The sequence below is a fragment of the Botrytis cinerea genome, chromosome 10 (genome assembly GCF_000143535.2).
Source record: "Botrytis cinerea B05.10 chromosome 10, complete sequence".
NCBI classification, from domain to species: domain Eukaryota; kingdom Fungi; phylum Ascomycota; class Leotiomycetes; order Helotiales; family Sclerotiniaceae; genus Botrytis; species Botrytis cinerea.
Genome location: NC_037319.1, coordinates 2,032,603 through 2,050,173, shown reverse-complemented (window position 1 = coordinate 2,050,173; position 17,571 = coordinate 2,032,603). Strand labels below are relative to the sequence as shown.

Sequence of the window (17,571 nt, the reverse complement as noted above, 5' to 3'; positions counted from 1 at the left end):
GATTGAAGCCCCACTAAGACCCCCATGTGGCATGCGCCGTATAGCTACAGCCTGATTGGAACGCCAGGGACGCTACGTAACTGATATGATATCGAATTTCAGTTCACGAGCATGACCCAATATCCATCATACAGCCCAAAATTATTCAAAATTATCTCGATAGTCGCCCTCAGGACGCAACCTGAATTCCAAAACTAGAAAGCGACAGAGGACTTTTAGATTTACAAATGATTCGTATTATTTATCCTACTACCGAGTGCGCTGAGCCATAAATAAGAATGGCAGACAAGCTCAAGATATCAAAGGTTGGTCAGGCGTCGAACTCCTGTTGCGCAATTGAGAGTTGAACGACTAACCCTGGAGATTCCCTCATAGGTGGACGACGTCCAGGTAGTAGCTCGGGGGCAAGCTTCTAATGTTACACTACACTTAACAGCCCATCATTTAATTGTAGTTCAAGCACCTGTTCCTCCGCCGGAAACTTCGCAACAAGCATCGCCAACGCAAAAGCGCACAGGGGCTCCGGTCAGGACGAGGGAGTCATGGATAGCATATCCTATGATAGCACATTGCACATTTCGACCAACATCGCCAGGATCTGCACAAGCCTCTTCTATTCGTCTCCGAGGTCGAGACTTTAATTATTATACTCTTAATTTTGCGGACGACAAGCAAGCTCGCGAAACATTCGAAAGCTTAAAGAATTCAACCTGCAAGCTGGGCAGTATTGAAAGATTATATGCGTTTAGTTATAAAGCGCATGGGGCAGAAAAGCAGATAAACGGGTGGGATGTATACGATCCGAAGGCAGAATGGAAACGTTTGGGAATAAGTGAGAAGGGGGTTGACAGAGGATGGAGGCTGTCTAAGATGAATCACGATTACGCCTTCTCTCCTACCTACCCAGCCTTACTTCCAGTTCCTTCATCTGTCTCCGACATCACAATCAAGCATGCTGGCCAACACCGTTCGAGGGCCCGTATACCAGTTCTAACATATCTACATCCTGTTAATAATTGCGCTTTGACAAGATGCTCACAACCTCGGACTGGTATGCGGCAAGCCCGCAGTGTACAAGATGAGAAGTTGGTTAGCGCATGTTTTTCGGCAAAATCACAGGTCGATGAAGTGGACTCTCTATCTCCAGCGGCATCTAGAAATAGTCCAGCTTCCAGTCAAGCCGATATCAGTACGCCGAACAATGGAGAGGTGACCGATACCGAACGTTATGAGGACGAGATGCTTGCATCTGCGTCAAACATCGAGATCATAACCGAGAAACCTCAAGTGTATGGGGCACAGCAGAACAATCTGATTGTGGATGCAAGACCTCAGGTTAATGCTTACGCTAATCAAGTGAATGGCTTTGGTACGGAAAAAATGGAATACTATCCACTTGCTAAGAAAGCATATCTGAATATCGCAAATATTCATGTCATGCGAGACTCTCTGGCGAAAGTCATTGACGCTATTAAGGATGCTGATGTGTCCCCTCTTCCTCCAAATCGTGAACTCTTGGCAAAAAGTGGTTGGATAAAACACATCACTGGTATTCTTGACGGAGCGGCATTAATCGCCAGGCAAGTCGGTATACAACATTCTCATGTCCTTATTCACTGCTCAGATGGCTGGGATAGAACGAGTCAGCTGAGCGCTCTATCCCAGTTGATGCTCGACCCTTACTACAGAACTATAGAAGGCTTCATAGTACTAGTAGAAAAGGACTGGCTGAGCTTTGGGCACATGTTTCAACATAGATCTGGATTCTTGAATCACGAGAAGTGGTTTGTAACACAAAACGATGCTCTTGCTGGCTCAGCAATACAGCCAGGTGGGAACACTGACGGGCGTGGAGATGCTATCGAAAATGCTTTACTTAGCGCCAAACGATTCTTCAATAAAAGTAACCACAGCCAAGAGAATGTCGATGAAGCAGATGAGGTTACAGTTGATCAATCTCCCAAGAGACCTATTTTAGACACGCTCCCTCAAAGTGATGTTACCAAGCCCAATGAAACTAGTCCAGTCTTCCATCAGTTCCTAGATGCAACCTATCAGCTTCTCCGTCAACACCCTACTCGCTTCGAATTCAATGAACGATTCCTGCGCCGACTTCTCTATCATCTCTATTCCTGTCAGTATGGGACATTTCTCTACAACAATGAAAAGTCTCGTGTAGACGCTCGCGTCAAAGAACGCACCAAGAGCGTTTGGGCATATTTTTTATCCAAGAAACCCGAATTTACTAATAAAGACTATGACGGAGAAATAGACGATCACGTTAAAGGCAAAGAACGCTTGATCTTCCCTAATTTAGATGATGTGAGATGGTGGCATCAAGTGTTTAATCGCACCGATGAAGAAATGAACGGACCGCATAATCCTGCCATGGAAAGATACCTAGCACTCAGTACAAATAACAGTAACGGACTTAACACAACTACGAGTATAAGTTCGCCGCCAGGGGCGCCACCCGGTCGTACGGTTCTTGCGGGTCTGGAAGCGGGAACTTCGACGAGACGAGGCTCGAATGGGACGACGACTGTTAGTGGAAATCCATTTGCTAGCCTGAGGGATGGGATTGCGGGGCTGGGAATTGGCAAGGCAACAGGGTTGGGAGGCTTGGGGAACATGGGAAGTGCGAACCAAAGTGGCCCAGCAAGTCTGAATGGGAATAGCAAGGAAATGGAAATGGAAGTTGAGATGCAATGATGATATCATACCACTGTTGGTTTTGGGATGGATGGTTTGGAGATTGCCTATCCAGGCTGGCGTTTAAACTGAGCCGGGAAATGTGTTTTTTTCTGAGAGACGGAGGGAAGGCAAAGGAAGGAAAGGGGAGAAGACGTTCTTCTCATTATATCTCACCAAGGTACTGTAGGAGTAAAGGCGTACTGGTAGAGAGACGTTGTCAAAATGACGAAAAAATGTTATAACGTTTCATAATTTTTTGATACTTTTTACTCATTATTCATACATCAGACACGCTATTCTAGTAGCTAAGTAGCAAAAGTAAAGCCTTGAACCAATGCCTGCTTTTGAGAATATTCTAGCTCGCCTTTGATGTGATCTGATGGCTTATAAGAATACTTCTAGATTGATCTCCAAAGTGCTGACAGGATATCTAGTGCCTGTTAGTATGTTACGTTCCCAAATCTACAAGCAGACATAACTTACCTCAATTCGAATTTATCCAAGACTGTAGGATGCAAGATACCAAACTCTCCGACACGCATCTCCTTGCCTCCCAGTCGCAAATAGATCGCAGCGGCATGACCGGCAAAGAAGGTTGGCTCATCAATCTCCTCAATCCAGTATCCATCTGGTTTTGTTGGGTTCTCCTTGATTGCGAAATCCTGTTTCTTGCCCTCTAGCCCCTCCTCGTGTGTAATGAATGCGGTTTGCAACATGAGCAGAATACGATCAAGTAAACCATGGACAACTTCGAAACCACTGGTTTTGCCGTACCAGGCTGCAGCAAAATGACGCTCGTTTCGCGATTTACGCTCCAAGCTCAAATCTTTGAACGCAACGTCGGACACTTCGAAGACTTTGAGGGGAAGGCTGTGCTTCTTATTTTCACGGATGGTTTTGAGGAGACCGGGCAGGAGGGACGTACGAACAACTTGATATTCAGCGGTCTTAGGGTTGGCAAGTCGAACAGCTGTCGTGCCATCATCTTTGCGGTTGAGCCAAGCGAAATTCTCGTCATGAGAGCAGAGAATAAGAGGCATGACTTCGCTCCAGCCTGCCATTGCGGTTTCCGTTCTAACTATGTCACCAAGTTTGTTGATTGGGAGAGGCTGAGCAATTGTGGAGGCTTTGTTGGGGGATGTACGAGGAAGGTTGTTGAAGCCGTAAGCAATAGCTACGTCTTCCATGATGTCACATTGGTGAAGAACATCGGCTCTGGTTGGTGGTATCGAGACATCCAGTAAATTCTTATCCTTTGAAGAGGGTTTTGCGGATAAGCACATTTTCTTGAGGAGCTCACAAATCTTTTCTGGGGATTCTGACAGGCCACAGCAGTTGTTGATATAGTCGACCTCGGCCTCGGTTTCCCGTGGGCTAAGATTAGGAGTTGTTCGGGTTTCCTGGTTGTGCTCCGAAATAATCTCGACGGGCTCGATTGTGAATGGTTCCGCGCAGTATTGAGAGAACATAGAAACTATGATGTTGTTTACTATTTCTAGTTTTGTGCGGTCCGTACCGGTCATCTCAATGAAAACATTCTTAGTATTCAAAGTGATCTTAGAATGATCTCCGTTGATGATCGGAGGCATAGACATGACAGTGCGATTAGAGTCGTAGATGACTGGATATACTGGTTTGTCCCGAATAATGTGTAGGTATTTCCCCAAGTGCTTGTCGTTCTCATAAAATTGCATCAACTCCTCTGCGTTCATCTCCTTAGTTTGGTTCAAAGGTGTGAAAACGATATCTTTTGGTGGAAGTGCCTCATAAGTGAAAGGCCCTTTAACTGTATCCATATCATGTGTACCAATCGCAACTAAGGTGCGCTGTCGGGCAAGATTCTGGTGTAGTTTGTCTTGCAGCGAGATGAAGGAGTCATAACCATCTTGAGTGAAAGTAACATTTCGCAGGATCGATGCCGAAACGTATGGTCGCACTTTCATGGTATCTTGGTGAACTGTCAAGGTCTCTAAGTTTCCACTCTCGGGTTTAACCAGTCTATAGTTTGGGAAGGGTGTCTTCTCTCTGAAGATGTTCAGCATGAGAGCTATGCCCTCGAAACAGAGCATATCATATCGATTCGCGGGGATTTCGATCTTAAGTTGTGCAGGTTCTTGCTTTCCGTTGACTATTGGTCTTTCCGAATTTGATGTGTCCTCGTCCAATTCAATTCCAAACTCGAAACATAACTCCTCGAACTCCTCTGTGGTATACCTGAGGTGTAGTTTAGTTTACTGCAACATATATGGCAAGCTGCGAAGTCACAAAATTGTTTACTCACTCTTGCCCGAGAGCTTCGTAGAGCTTCGCTTTATCAACGCTGATGGTGGGCATCTTGACTGATTAGTTGTGGTTGCAATATTTGCTTCACAGTTTCTCAAATCAATATGAGCAATGAGTTATGAGTTATGAGTCGAAATAATTATTGGTGGGGTTGTATCAGAGGGGTCTTGGACTGAGAAATGTACGTGTGTGCCTGAGGCTTCTACATCAATGGGTCAATGGCTGATTCTCAAAGGTTCGAACTCACCGAGAGCTGTCGCTGCCAACCAACATTTAAAATCCACCACCTCTTCTGAATTGTAAAGCGTTTGTCCAGCATCGCTACTTTAAATTCCAATTTCATCCTCTTTGCAGCAGTGCGTTTTTAAAGGTACGTTTCGAATAGCCTCCTTTCACTATCAAATCAAAGTCTGGATCTGTTTACAAAGAGACCTTCGTTGCTTCCCCCACCATATGCCACCCAGATAATCTTGAAGACCTCACTGACATGTCATCGACAGTTCCTAGGTCTGGATTATATCATAGGATTTATTCACCTCTCCCGCTTTTTCTTGGTCCCGGAGATTAATTACAAAGTTCCGTCAACTATCAAAAGGAACCAACGACCACGCGATAACCTCCTAAATATCCTCAACCACGAATACAGAGTAAACAAACCCAACACCTCACCTTATAGAACCTTCGAATTCACTCCCTAGAGACTTTTACATATCTTCATAATGGCGGACGGTCCAGATAAGACTGACGAGCTCTATCCCATAGCTGTTCTCATTGATGAATTAAAGGTATTGAACCAAGGCGCATCTCTTCCGAAGGGCAAGGCTTTGTTGCGCAGTACTGACAGCTTACTAGCATGACGATGTTACTTTAAGACTAAATGCCATTCATCGACTGTCAACAATCGCCCTCGCACTTGGAGCAGATCGCACAAGAGACGAGTTGATCCCCTTCTTAGATGGTATGCCTTGCGATATGGAACTATATCTTAGTACACTGGTTGACGATATTCTGTAGAATCTGTCGAAGACGAAGACGAAGTTCTCACGGCCTTGAGCGAGGAACTCGGAAATTTTGTAGAATATGTTGGCGGGCCAGAATTCGGCCATGTTCTTCTGTCACCCCTCGAGAACCTTGCCGCCATCGAGGAACCCCTGGTGCGAGAAAAGGTTTGTCAAGAGCAGTGGCATTGAGTTATAGCTATGCTGACTGGATTAGGCTGTGGAATCCTTAAACAAGATATGCGAGGAGCTATCCTCGCAACAAGTCGAAGAGTACTTCATTCCCCTCACAATCCGACTTTCAAAAGCCGACTGGTTCACCTCAAAGATCTCCGCCACAGGATTATATAACGTACCATACAAGAAGGCGTCGCCTCCAATGCAAGAGCAGCTCAGACAACAATTTGGCCTTTTGGTTCATGACGAAACTCCTATGGTCCGAAGACAATCTGCAAACAACTTGTCGAAATTTGTGAAGGAAATGCCCGCTACGATAGTTGTGGAAGAAATGATACCCTTGTTCCAACACCTTGCCGGCGATGACCAGGATAGCGTACGTTTATTGACAGTAGAGATTTTGATTGCAATTGCGGAAGTTGTACCAAAGGAGCAGCAATCAAGTCACGGAGTCCTACTCACAGCTTTGAGGAGTTTAATCGAAGATAAAAGTTGGAGAGTGAGGTATATGGTAGCTGATAGATTTGAGAAGGTTGGTTTCACTCGGGTTGTGCAATTTCGGTGGACAGTGCTAATGCAGTATAGATTGCAAAAGCGGTTGATGATGAAGTTGTGACAAGAGATCTTGTACCAGCATTTGTCAAATTATTGAAAGACAGTGAAGCGGAAGTACGTACAGCAATTGCTGGTCAAATTCCTGGTAAGTCTGGACATTCCTGTTTTACAAGATGTCACACTAAACAAAAGGAAAGGTTTCTGCAAGCTTGTCGATCATACCACCCTCTTAAACGACATCATGACTACTGTCGAAGATTTGGTTTCTGATACTTCTCAACATGTTCGGGCTGCTCTTGGTACCCAAATCAGTGGACTTGCACCAATTCTTGGCAAGCAAGAGTACGTTTTTTTGCACCCATAGTTTATGATTATGCTTACAAGCTCTACAGGACTATCGATCACTTACTTCCAATGTTCTTGCAAATGCTCAAAGATGAATTTCCAGATGTCCGTTTACACATAATCTCCAAGTTGGAGTTGGTGAACCAAGTCATTGGCATTGATCTCCTCTCACAATCCCTTCTTCCTGCTATTGTACAGCTCGCTGAAGATAAACAATGGCGTGTTCGCTTGGCAATTATTGAGTACATTCCTCTATTGGCCAGCCAACTCGGTGTTCAATTCTTTGACGAGAAGTTGGCTGCTCTCTGCATGGGCTGGCTCGGGGATACAGTCTTCTCCATCCGTGATGCGGCAACAAAGAACTTGAAGAAGCTCACCGAAGTCTTTGGCGTCGATTGGGCGAATGAAGCTATCATTCCAAAGGTTATGGCTATGGGAGCTCATCCAAATTATCTTTACAGAATGACAACCTGCTTCGCAATTACAGTAAGTTTCAGACTTTGCCCCTTGCTCAAAATATTCTAACCATATCTACAGACACTTGCACAAGTCGTCAGTCTCGATGTTGTCTCAAATTCTATCCTACCTATGATGGACAAATTAGTAGCTGACGATATTCCAAACATTCGTTTCAATGTCGCCAAATCATACTCTGAGATCATCTCAGTTCTCAAGAGATTGCCAGACGAGGGTACCGTGTATTCGCTAGAGAAGTCCGGTAGCTCAGAACCGCCCTCGGCTAGAGGCCAAGAGCTTATCCAAGAAAGAATTCTACCAAATTTGGAAAAGTTGCAAAAGGATGATGATGTCGATGTTCGGTTCTTTGCTACTACGGCCGCAGCTTCTATTTCTGGTGAGCCTATGGAAACCTCATAGATAGGGAATAAAGATGTCGCACAGGGGAACCAAAACGTCTCTTCTTTTGCGCCAGTAGGCTGAGCATGGTGGCTTTGCTGTTTTCCTGTTATTCTAGATCGGAGCATGAAATCCAGCATAGTCCCTTCTAATAAGTTTTTGATAAGCGACCTCCCTCATAAGCAGATGGTAGGCCATAAAACCGTAGAGAAAAATCAAATGAGAACGATATACTAAATGTTTCAATGTTTGTGATTAATGAATTGTGAACCACGCATCTCGACTATGGCAGCGTGCTGTCTCAAGAAAGTCAGGCGGTGAGCCAAATTATTCTGCCGCTATCGAGGATACCCACCCTCGATACCCTGATGCCATTATCTCCTGCACAGCATCTTCCTTCAAGGCTGGGTAAAATTGCAATTGAAAGAAATCGCATACCAAAATGACCCCAGAAACATCTAAACCATCACACCTTGATCCATCAGCTCTAGGCACAAAAGAATAGTAAGTATGTCTCATGCGCTCTACAATTGATTTACCCCTCCATACTACCCCTCTATCACACAAATTTTCTCCTTCCTCCCACCATACTTGCTACCCAGCACATTGGTATCCTTTTAAACCTTTATCTAATACACAAAGTCATATTCGTTAACAGAGAAGTTTAGTTGGGATAATCTCTATAATCGCGAAATTTCAAACCACGCACTCGATGCTTCGGATGTAGGAACGATATGGTTTGATGATTCATCTGCGGAAGATAAAGTTGTGGATTTTCTGAACGGGGAGGTTTTTGAGAAGGATTTGTTGGGATTGGGCAAAGAGAGGAGGAGGAGAGATTTTGGACTGCTGGATCTAGGGACGGGAAATGGTCATTTTTTGGTCAGGCTGAGGGAGGGGGAGGAGGATAGTGATGATGATGATGATGAGGCGGAGGAGGAAGAGGAAAATGAAGGGAGGAAAAATGAGGATACGGGAAAGAAATGGGTGGGCAGAATGATGGGTGTGGATTATTCGGAGAGATCTATTGAATTTGCGAAACGGATTGCGAAGGACAAATCAGAGGGGGTGGAAGAGAGAACCGAAGAGGGAAACGAAATCGAATTCATCACCTGGGATATAATGAAAGAAGATCCATCGCCAAAAGTGCTAAATGGAAAACAGGCAAAAGGATGGGACATAGTGCTTGATAAAGGGACATTCGATGCTATCAGCTTGTCGGAGGAGGTTGATGCGAATGGGAAAAGGATTTTTGAGGGATATAAAGAAAAGGTACTGGCACTGGTGAGGACAGGCGGAGTAGCGGTTGTTACGAGTTGTAATTGGACAGAAGAGGAACTGATTGAGTGGTTTGTTGGGAAGGGAGAGGAGGAGCAGGGAGAGAGGTTCGAGGTTCTGAGGAAGATTGAGTATAGAAGTTTTAGTTTTGGGGGAGTGAAGGGCCAGACGGTATGTAGTGTTTGTTTTAGGAAATGTGGGGGGAGCGAATAGATACTAGGAAAATCATACTCAGAAGGTTGTATTGAGGGCTACAGCTCGTGGTGTGTGGTTCAAACATGAATCAAGACTGTAACCTCGAAGTTAGATGGTGTCGAACACTACAAAAAAGGATATCGAAGACCAATCTTTGATGTCCTCTAATGCGACACAATGCAACATCTCCATGTAAACCCCGCTCTGGTAGTGCTTGCACGGAAAGGTTTCCCTAAATTCCAAGCATGATGTGTACAATTCCTTATTCCATCGAGGCATTCCGGAAAGCGGCGCGAATATCCAAGAAATTAAAATCGGCGATTTCACTCCAAGTGGTCTCACAGTTCACTTGCTGTGATATCTATGTGAACATACGAGGTGACAATCAAGGTTCACATATTTCTGTCCAGTACATATATAATATGAAAGCCTTCCTTATGATAGATATCAAAAATCTTGGATGGTAGTTCAGAATAGTAAAGTGCTGTTCGTCCCAAGTGATAACTCAACTCCATACTTTGGAATTCCATTGAAATTACACTTCCCAATATACAAGGTTATTAGCCCACCAAAGCCGAATTCACACCAGCCTCATAGCATTCCTCGATGCCCCATATGTGATAATCAAAATCCCTCGGGCTAAATACTCTAGGATGCCATTTTGATGTGCATCACTTGCAGCTCATTAGGGCCGTCGCGGGCCGTCGCGGGCCCTCAAACTCCCAAGTGCAATTCATATGATTGCAACGTCAACATGCAACTGCTAAGATCTCCTGGACCTCGACATATAGAGGCTTCAAAGCCGCGGTTGCATGACATTCGTGCGAGACTTTGTTTCTTCCGGGTCTGGAAATCATTCCATTTATCTCGATTTAACCTCATTTGTTAATTTCTCTTCTCCTTCTTCTTCTTGCTTCTTGCTTCTTGCTTCCAGCATTGACAGTCGCATTAGTTCCAGGTTCACTAAATTCAACACGTCTTAATCTCCCCAAGAACTTTTATCCTTCCATTCCTCTTTTGATATCATAAAAATCGCCCTAGAAATCGGTCCCATACCATGAGGGCCACTTGGTCGTGCATCACCACTTGCCTTACGTTTTTCAAAAAGAAAAGAAAAAGGACTGGAAACAGGGTTTAATTTCTGTTTCGACAGTCATTTCTTTGGGGCCCTCATCTTCCAAGGCTAACGTGTCTGGGCTGGCTTAAATGATGCTCCGAATCTCCCCCAAACTCGAGCTCCTCAAACTCTGGCATTTCAGTCAGGGTTGGTGAGGATACTCCTTTGATACGAGCAGCTTCCTCGACCGTGAAGTAAGGTCCACTGATGTATTGTATAGTTCATCAGTTGTATTCTGGGTTCGTGCTTGGGCTGGCTGATCGTTGGCGATGTTGTGCAGGTCGTGGGGGAGAATATGAATTTCTTAGCCAATTAGAAGTCTTCGATGGTCGAAGATGATAAGGAGCAGGGTGGGAGAGACCCACTTTATACTAAAGAAAAGACCATGATCTGCTTTGAAGATCTGACATGGAACTTGCAGAAGCACTCACGTGCCCTACAACAAGGCCATGCATCAATTGACTTTTTTTCTTGCCCATGTTCTGATATGCTCGCTCTGATTGTCTTGAGTGTTTTGTAAATGTGCATGCGTGGGTGTGTGGCTAGACATCATTGTAAATTAATAATTAGTGGATGGGTTTAATGGGGCTATCCTTGTAGTCACCCAAAGAAGATGAGAGCCTTGCATGCAAGGCTGACAGCCTCGCTACCCTCATTACATAATCTCTTTTGGATGGGCATCTATCAATGAACTCCTCATTGACTCTTTAACCAGAAGCAACAGGTCCTCCAAACATTTTCTACAGCAAATAACTCTCAAAAATGGCGCCAGTCAATAACGACGATCACAATGTCGTTACGAGTAAGTTTCAATGATTCGTATACTTTTACAACCATCACACTAACACTTACAGATGAAATCAAGAACGTTATCCAAGACTTGTACGAAATCATGATACAAACGTATAATTACGACGGCGTCGGACGACCAACTCGTGAAATTCTTGAGAATTCTCTCGTCAAGCTCTCAACTTCTCTCCAAATCGTTTCTCATGCCACTGTTCCCGCGGGGCCTCCAACTGGAAAATCTCACTTCGATAAGGTTGCGGGAAAGGCCACGGATCTCGCATATGTTCCCCAGGATGTGATACATTATATAGATAACGGACGGAACCCGGATATCTACACGAGAGAGTTTGTAGAGGCGGCGAGGAAGAACAATCAGTTGATGAGAGGCAAGATGCAGGCGTTTGGAGATTTTAGGGATGTGCTTGCCAGGGAGATGGAGAACGTGTTTCCAGAATTAGAGGAGGATATTAAGATGGTTGTAGATTGTACTACTGACGAGAAGGAGAAGAAATGAGTGGGCGCTGCATGCCCACATAGGTGAGGATAGGCTGTGAGGATCTGGGAGAGCAACGGGGAGGCGGGCAACAGAAATGAGATCGCAGCTGCGGGACGGAAAAACGGGGAAGAGGGAGTTTATCAGAGAGGCCAAAATTCCTTCCGGGTGAGCAGAGTTTCTAGAAATTTTTACGTTAGGATTATGGGGCATTCAAGGGTTGTGTTTGCATGGAGTTCCGGAAGATACAAATCTGGGATATTGGAGTCATGGGCAGTCGAACAAATGGGGCATGATACCAATCTAATGGTACTCGAGACCAAAGGAGTTTCGGTACAACTACCGATCGGCCAGAAGGGATGATGATGATTCAGGTGACATCATTTATTAGGTAGTTCAGCTCATTTACTCATTTTCTGATATCACACTTCAGTAGTGGGACGAAAACAGAAATATGTATGCAAATTATGGGAGTAATCATTTTTTAATTTTATTCGGCTTTTCGTTTCTGTAGGTAGCATACAGGATACAGATAGAAAGCAAATTCCAGGCATATATCTCTTTTTTCCATGATGCAATAAACGCCTCCAAAATGAGAAAACAAAAACAAGACAAGAAATAACGAGGAAATGCCCATGTTGCCGTCCGAAGTTTCTCCTACACGCCAAACCAACATCCAATATTGCTCAAACGCGAAAGAGCCCTGAAGCTTTGCATATATAAATGGTAGTAAAATAAAATAAAAAACTCAGGAAATCCATCCCCATCCATGCTATCTCCCAAGAACACTTGGATCCCTAATATAACTCCAATCTCCGAATCTCCTATCTCCAAAGCAACCTCTTGTACTCAGTCCTTTTGCAAGGCCCTCCATAAATAGAGCAAAACATGATATAAGATATAATTCCCAAACCCCAAGTCCCCATCCCGAATGTAAATTTTATAAACCCTCCCTTACAGATTTTCAAAAACGGTTTCAATGACATCCGCCGTAACCCTCACAATATATTCGATATCCTCTTTCGTAACCAAGTAGTTCGGCGACAACATGATGTGATCTCCACACATGCCATCTACCGTGCCGGTCCCGGGATAAATGGTCATGTTGTATGGGTGTGAGATAGCTCGATCGTGTATCTTTTGCGCAATGCTCAGTTTGGGCTCAAAGGCCGCTTTGCTCTTTTTGTCTTTCACAAATTCAATGCCCCAGAAAAGTCCTTTTCCGCGAATGTCTCCTACGTTGGGATGATCGGAAAGGCGTTGTTTGAGAAGTTTGCCGAGATATGCACCTTGCGTGCGGACATTGTCGAGGACATCATGCTGACGGATGATACGTTGGACTTCTAGAGCAGCGGCGGCTTGAACAGGCATTCCTTGGTATGTTTGTCCGTGGATAAACTGTCCGGTGCCGTTGTAGAGAACATTGACGACTTTCTGCGAAATCAGCACGCCGGCAATTGGTTGATATCCGCCGCCGAGTCCTTTCCCAATGGTTTGGAGATCGGGAGCGATGTTTTCGGATTGCCATGCGTGCAGAGTTCCGGTGCGACCCATGCCACACATGACTTCGTCGAGGATGAAAAGCGCTCCGTGGCGATGACATACATCGCGCATGGCTTTGAGGTAGCCGGGCAAAGCAGCGACGCAGCCGAGTGCTGCGCCGACGACCGGTTCAGCGCAGAAGCCGATGACGGTTTCGGGACCGAGCTCTTGGAACTTGGCTTCGAGTTCGGCGGCTTTGCGGGAAACGAATGAGGCGTCGGATTCATTGGGGAGACGTTGGCGATAGGGGTTGCAGGAGGACACGTGATGGACGTTGGGCATCAGGAAGGGGGCATAGGGTGCGCGGCGTGCTTTGTGGCCTGACATGCCTAATGCGCCTAGAGTGTTGCCATGGTATGATCCTTCTCGAGCAATGAAGTTGACTCGTGGAGTAGATTTATCTTTCTCGTAAAAGTACTGTCGTGCCAATTTGCATGTGGCTTCCATAGCCTCGGATCCTATATTGAATTAGCTTGGGTCACATTGATGGTTGGCTGTGTAGCTAAATTACCTGAACCAGTCAAATAGACTCGGGCCATTTTTCGGCCAGTGCCATTTATAAGTTCTTCGCAAAGATCGTCCACAGTCTCATGGGCAAAGAATCCCGAGGCTAGGTATGGAATGCCGGACGCCATTTGCTGGAAAACGGCATTGGTGACTCGCTTGTTGCCATGTCCTAAACATGAGACAGCGGCGCCGGATGTGGCATCAAATATGACCCGCCCGTCTTTAGTGTAAAGATTGCTTCCACTTCCTCGTACGATTACCGGGAATTCTTTGTGGAGATGTCGATCAAATAGGAATGTGGTTCTCTTCATACCAAGTTGAACAGCTCCTCCATTCACATATAATGAAGATCCATTACTCATCGCCTTGGTGTTGGCGATGTATGCATCTTCTCTATGCGCTTCTGCGATAGCAGCTGGCGACATGATAAATGTTGTCTAGAGAGTAAAGTTTGGGCTATGAAGTAAGGAGAAGGGAAGAGGTAGAAGCAAGAGTAGACAAGTAGTATATATTGTCGACGACAGATATGTTCCTGAGTCCAAAGTCTTGATATATAGAAGCCAAAGTCGGTGAGAGATATGCAAAGTATTATTGGAAAGTACTTATTAAGAAGGAGATTCGGAAGTCCCGATGGGAAAAGTCACCTTAATATATGGTCCAGACAGCATGCGGGTTGTAGCATGATGACGGAAAGAAGAGAAGAAGGAAACCTAGATGGGTCAACAGGAACCGGGATAAGGGCATACAAGAATGGGTCGAGGGGTGCTAGATTCCGGAGTGGAGATGAGAATATGAAGTTGGGTGAGAGGTGAAATGTACGAGAGAAGTTGACAAGTTGAACAAGAGAATGTGATAGGACGATGATCGATCAAAGTTAGATGCAACTTGCCTTTAGTTAGATTAGCCTCACTGGAGAATAGGAAAAAGATCTGGATCAAAAAAGCACCGAATCCTTGCTTGCCACTGTTAGCATGGCGCGGTAGATGGAATTTTTTGCTCTACATTGGTGGGGTGGACCGATGAAGGCAGAAGATGCCGTGACGCTAATTCGGATGATAATTGACGTTAAACTTTCAACGGAGGCATTAGGGACCAGGTGGTAAGATGGGGAGGACTATTGGGAACCCAGATACTAAGATACTTGAATACTAGAATACGGGAAATATACTTTTCGACGGACATGACATGACTAGTTAGTTATTCACCAAAAGTGGTTAGCATGAACATATATTCATTTTGTTTGGTCGTTTAATCATCGATGAAGGGGTAGAACGAAAGGAATGTGTGCGCTGTATTGATTGACCCGATTGCGTGGTATGGTGTGAGAGCACGAAGCACGAGCATGAGCATGCGTATGAGCATGCGTATGAGTATGAGTATGAGAGCATTAACATGAGCAAGAAAATATTGAGGGGGAGGAAAAGTGTCCGACGATAGGAACGAGCTCGAGCCAAGAAGACGTGTCAATCAAAGTCCCATCCGATGGTTTAGATCCTGATGCACTGCTACCGGTATGTGACCGCTCACCGCACTTCTCCTTGACCATAGCCGGGTAAAAAACTGTCCCATCAGAGACATCTGATCCGGGGATGTGGGCGATGGCACGAAATGGGCATATCTTTGAGGCACAAAATCTGGTGAAGCACGAAGCCCGGCGACATATGCGGCCGGGAGCCCATAGCCGCTCTCCAATGGGATGTCTACCATGTCGTTTTATCGGTTGCTCAAACGAGTCGGGGGGTGAGGGCGGGGGAGGAGGGAAGGAGGCAAGAAGAAGAAGAAGAAGAAGAAGAAGAAGAAGAAGAAGAAGAACTTCTTCGCTTCGTTGCCTTGACGTGAAGATCTCCGAGACTAACCTTGCTTCCTCTGCAAGGACAGAAGAGAAAGCGAAACAAGAATGGAGATGGAAAGAGGAATCCCAGTAGAAAGTAGAAAGATTAGTGATTCGATTTCGATTTCGATTTCGATTTCTGGCCACGATATCAATAACGATGAAGAATGGGATTAGCAAGCCGACTCAACTGATCCTTGGTGCCCTTGGTGCCTTGGTGCCCTCGATTCCCTTGATTCCCTTGATTCCGCTATGGTACCGGACTATTGTCATTCTGCCCATTTTACTATCAAAAAATGGTGCTCCACTTCCCGAGTATCCACCACCTATCAACCAAAAGTGCCTACTGATGGACCTCTTCCCTGCGTGATGCATGATATGATCGAGGAGGAGTGTATTGTATGCGTGGAGATCTAGGTTTTATTTTTATTTTTATTCTTATTCTTATTTTTACTCTTATTTTTACTCCTATTTTTGTTCTTATTTTTATTCTTATTCTTGTTCTTGTTCTTGTTCTCATTCTCGTTTTCACTCTCGTTTTCCTTTGGTTTTTCTTTGGTTTCCATTTTACAATCTGCTCTGCGTTGTTGCGTTCCTTGACTTTACTCGCACGTTCATGCTGTTCACATCTGTCGATTGTGTCCGATAACCCCAGGACAAGGGGCGGCCAAACCACTAAGACTAGGCAGTTGGTTAACTTGGGTTCAAATATTGATTAATTCGACAGATTCTCGAATGATTGGATTTATTTTGATTGGGCTAAAATTTTGAGTTTGATTGATTTTTTCACATCCTATTTGCCAGAGCCGAAAAAGCCAGAACGAAAGGGTACGGCCATAAAGCGACGGGGCAAGGTCCATCCAGTCAAATCCTTGGAAAAGGATAAGAAGGGGGGGTGAGAGCCGTTGGGAAAGAACCTATGAGAAGACGCTTCGAGATGCAAGTGTGTATGTATGTATGTTATGTTGTTGTATGTACGTATGTACGTATGTATGTATGTATGTATGTATGTAGTCAGTGGCATGTCCTTTGCAGTCTTTAGAGGCCGTCTGTCTGTCATCTTATGCGGATTGTTGCAAACGCCGAGAGATCGTGGAATGTGATTGATCACCTTTCTTCTCTCTGAGTTACTCAAGTGCGAAACCCGTCATTGGGATTTTTGCGCCCCCAAATGGAAAGATGTCATGGATGCATACGGATTAGTCTTCGGCTCTCTTGGTCTTTCGCCCTCTAGCTCCTTGTACTCTTTCGGAACCTTGTTTCCCCAATGACCTTGAAATGATGCTTCATAAGGTAATACACTTGACCCAGATCGAGTGCAGGAACCATGCGATACATCGAAATTTCAAAACATTTCTACGTGAGTGAGGTGCGTTGCCGAGATGTTCCATTTCGTGAATCTTGTCCACTCAATGCTATATCGTACACATCGGTGCGGCAGTAACAATCGGTTAATTTGTATTTTGCGAAAGCCTGGTACAGAGATACTTGTGGTCGTACTGTACATCTCGGTCGTCAGTTTTAATATACAGTATCGACATTGTACGAGTTGTAGCCAGGTTCTCGTCAACTGGGCAGCAGTACAGAATTCGATTGATCCGCTTTTCATTCAAGGCGAGACCTTTGAGATTTCAATCAAGGAGAGCACGAAGCCGTGATATCTAGATCTTTGCATAAAGCGGTAGCCAACCGGGTCTCATCTGTTGGAACGTTTTCGTACTCATTTTCATCAGCTGATAATATCACAAAACAATTGAAAATCAAACGCAGCATTGAATGCGAGAGACATCGTATTTCCAGAAGTTTAAGATCAATAAAACACAAGCAACACATAGACAATGATTAGATTGATTTTTATTTCAAAAGAATTCATCACAATATCATTAGCTTCATTTTGGCCATTTTGGCCATT

At 44.8% G+C, this 17,571-nt stretch overlaps 6 protein-coding genes across 6 annotated transcripts; 4 read left to right on the top strand and 2 right to left on the bottom strand.

The window, feature by feature from the left end:
• Nucleotides 1-133: 133 nt before the first annotated feature.
• Nucleotides 134-2,967, top strand: Bcymr1. The gene is made up of 2 exons (XM_001551314.2): nucleotides 134-305; nucleotides 376-2,967. Exons 1-2 carry the CDS (start codon nucleotides 279-281, stop codon nucleotides 2,710-2,712), a joined length of 2,364 nt encoding a protein of 787 aa, XP_001551364.1. The 5' UTR covers nucleotides 134-278; the 3' UTR covers nucleotides 2,713-2,967.
• Nucleotides 2,929-5,135, bottom strand: Bcfrs1. Its single transcript, XM_001551313.2, has 3 exons — nucleotides 4,976-5,135; nucleotides 3,178-4,908; nucleotides 2,929-3,124 (listed from the first exon to the last, which is right to left on the bottom strand). Exons 1-3 carry the CDS (start codon nucleotides 5,026-5,028, stop codon nucleotides 3,079-3,081), a joined length of 1,830 nt encoding a protein of 609 aa, XP_001551363.1. The 5' UTR covers nucleotides 5,029-5,135; the 3' UTR covers nucleotides 2,929-3,078.
• Nucleotides 5,136-5,146: 11 nt separating this feature from the next.
• On the top strand, nucleotides 5,147-8,198 carry Bctpd3. Its single transcript, XM_024695687.1, has 10 exons — nucleotides 5,147-5,158; nucleotides 5,213-5,347; nucleotides 5,478-5,762; nucleotides 5,830-5,935; nucleotides 5,992-6,143; nucleotides 6,193-6,684; nucleotides 6,738-6,852; nucleotides 6,905-7,049; nucleotides 7,100-7,538; nucleotides 7,590-8,198. Exons 3-10 carry the CDS (start codon nucleotides 5,697-5,699, stop codon nucleotides 7,926-7,928), a joined length of 1,854 nt encoding a protein of 617 aa, XP_024551481.1. The 5' UTR covers nucleotides 5,147-5,158; nucleotides 5,213-5,347; nucleotides 5,478-5,696; the 3' UTR covers nucleotides 7,929-8,198.
• A 68-nt stretch (nucleotides 8,199-8,266) lies between these two features.
• Bcefm4 lies at nucleotides 8,267-9,789 on the top strand. Its single transcript, XM_001551311.2, has 2 exons — nucleotides 8,267-8,411; nucleotides 8,576-9,789. The coding sequence occupies exons 1-2, from the start codon at nucleotides 8,350-8,352 to the stop codon at nucleotides 9,396-9,398; spliced, it is 885 nt and encodes a 294-aa protein (XP_001551361.1). The 5' UTR covers nucleotides 8,267-8,349; the 3' UTR covers nucleotides 9,399-9,789.
• A 1,379-nt stretch (nucleotides 9,790-11,168) lies between these two features.
• On the top strand, nucleotides 11,169-12,242 carry Bcnut2. Its single transcript, XM_001551310.2, has 2 exons — nucleotides 11,169-11,299; nucleotides 11,352-12,242. Exons 1-2 carry the CDS (start codon nucleotides 11,260-11,262, stop codon nucleotides 11,798-11,800), a joined length of 489 nt encoding a protein of 162 aa, XP_001551360.1. The 5' UTR covers nucleotides 11,169-11,259; the 3' UTR covers nucleotides 11,801-12,242.
• BCIN_10g05370 (hypothetical protein) lies at nucleotides 12,235-15,596 on the bottom strand. The gene is made up of 2 exons (XM_001551309.2): nucleotides 13,833-15,596; nucleotides 12,235-13,779 (listed from the first exon to the last, which is right to left on the bottom strand). Exons 1-2 carry the CDS (start codon nucleotides 14,251-14,253, stop codon nucleotides 12,734-12,736), a joined length of 1,467 nt encoding a protein of 488 aa, XP_001551359.1. The 5' UTR covers nucleotides 14,254-15,596; the 3' UTR covers nucleotides 12,235-12,733.
• Between the last annotated feature and the right edge of the window lie 1,975 nt (nucleotides 15,597-17,571).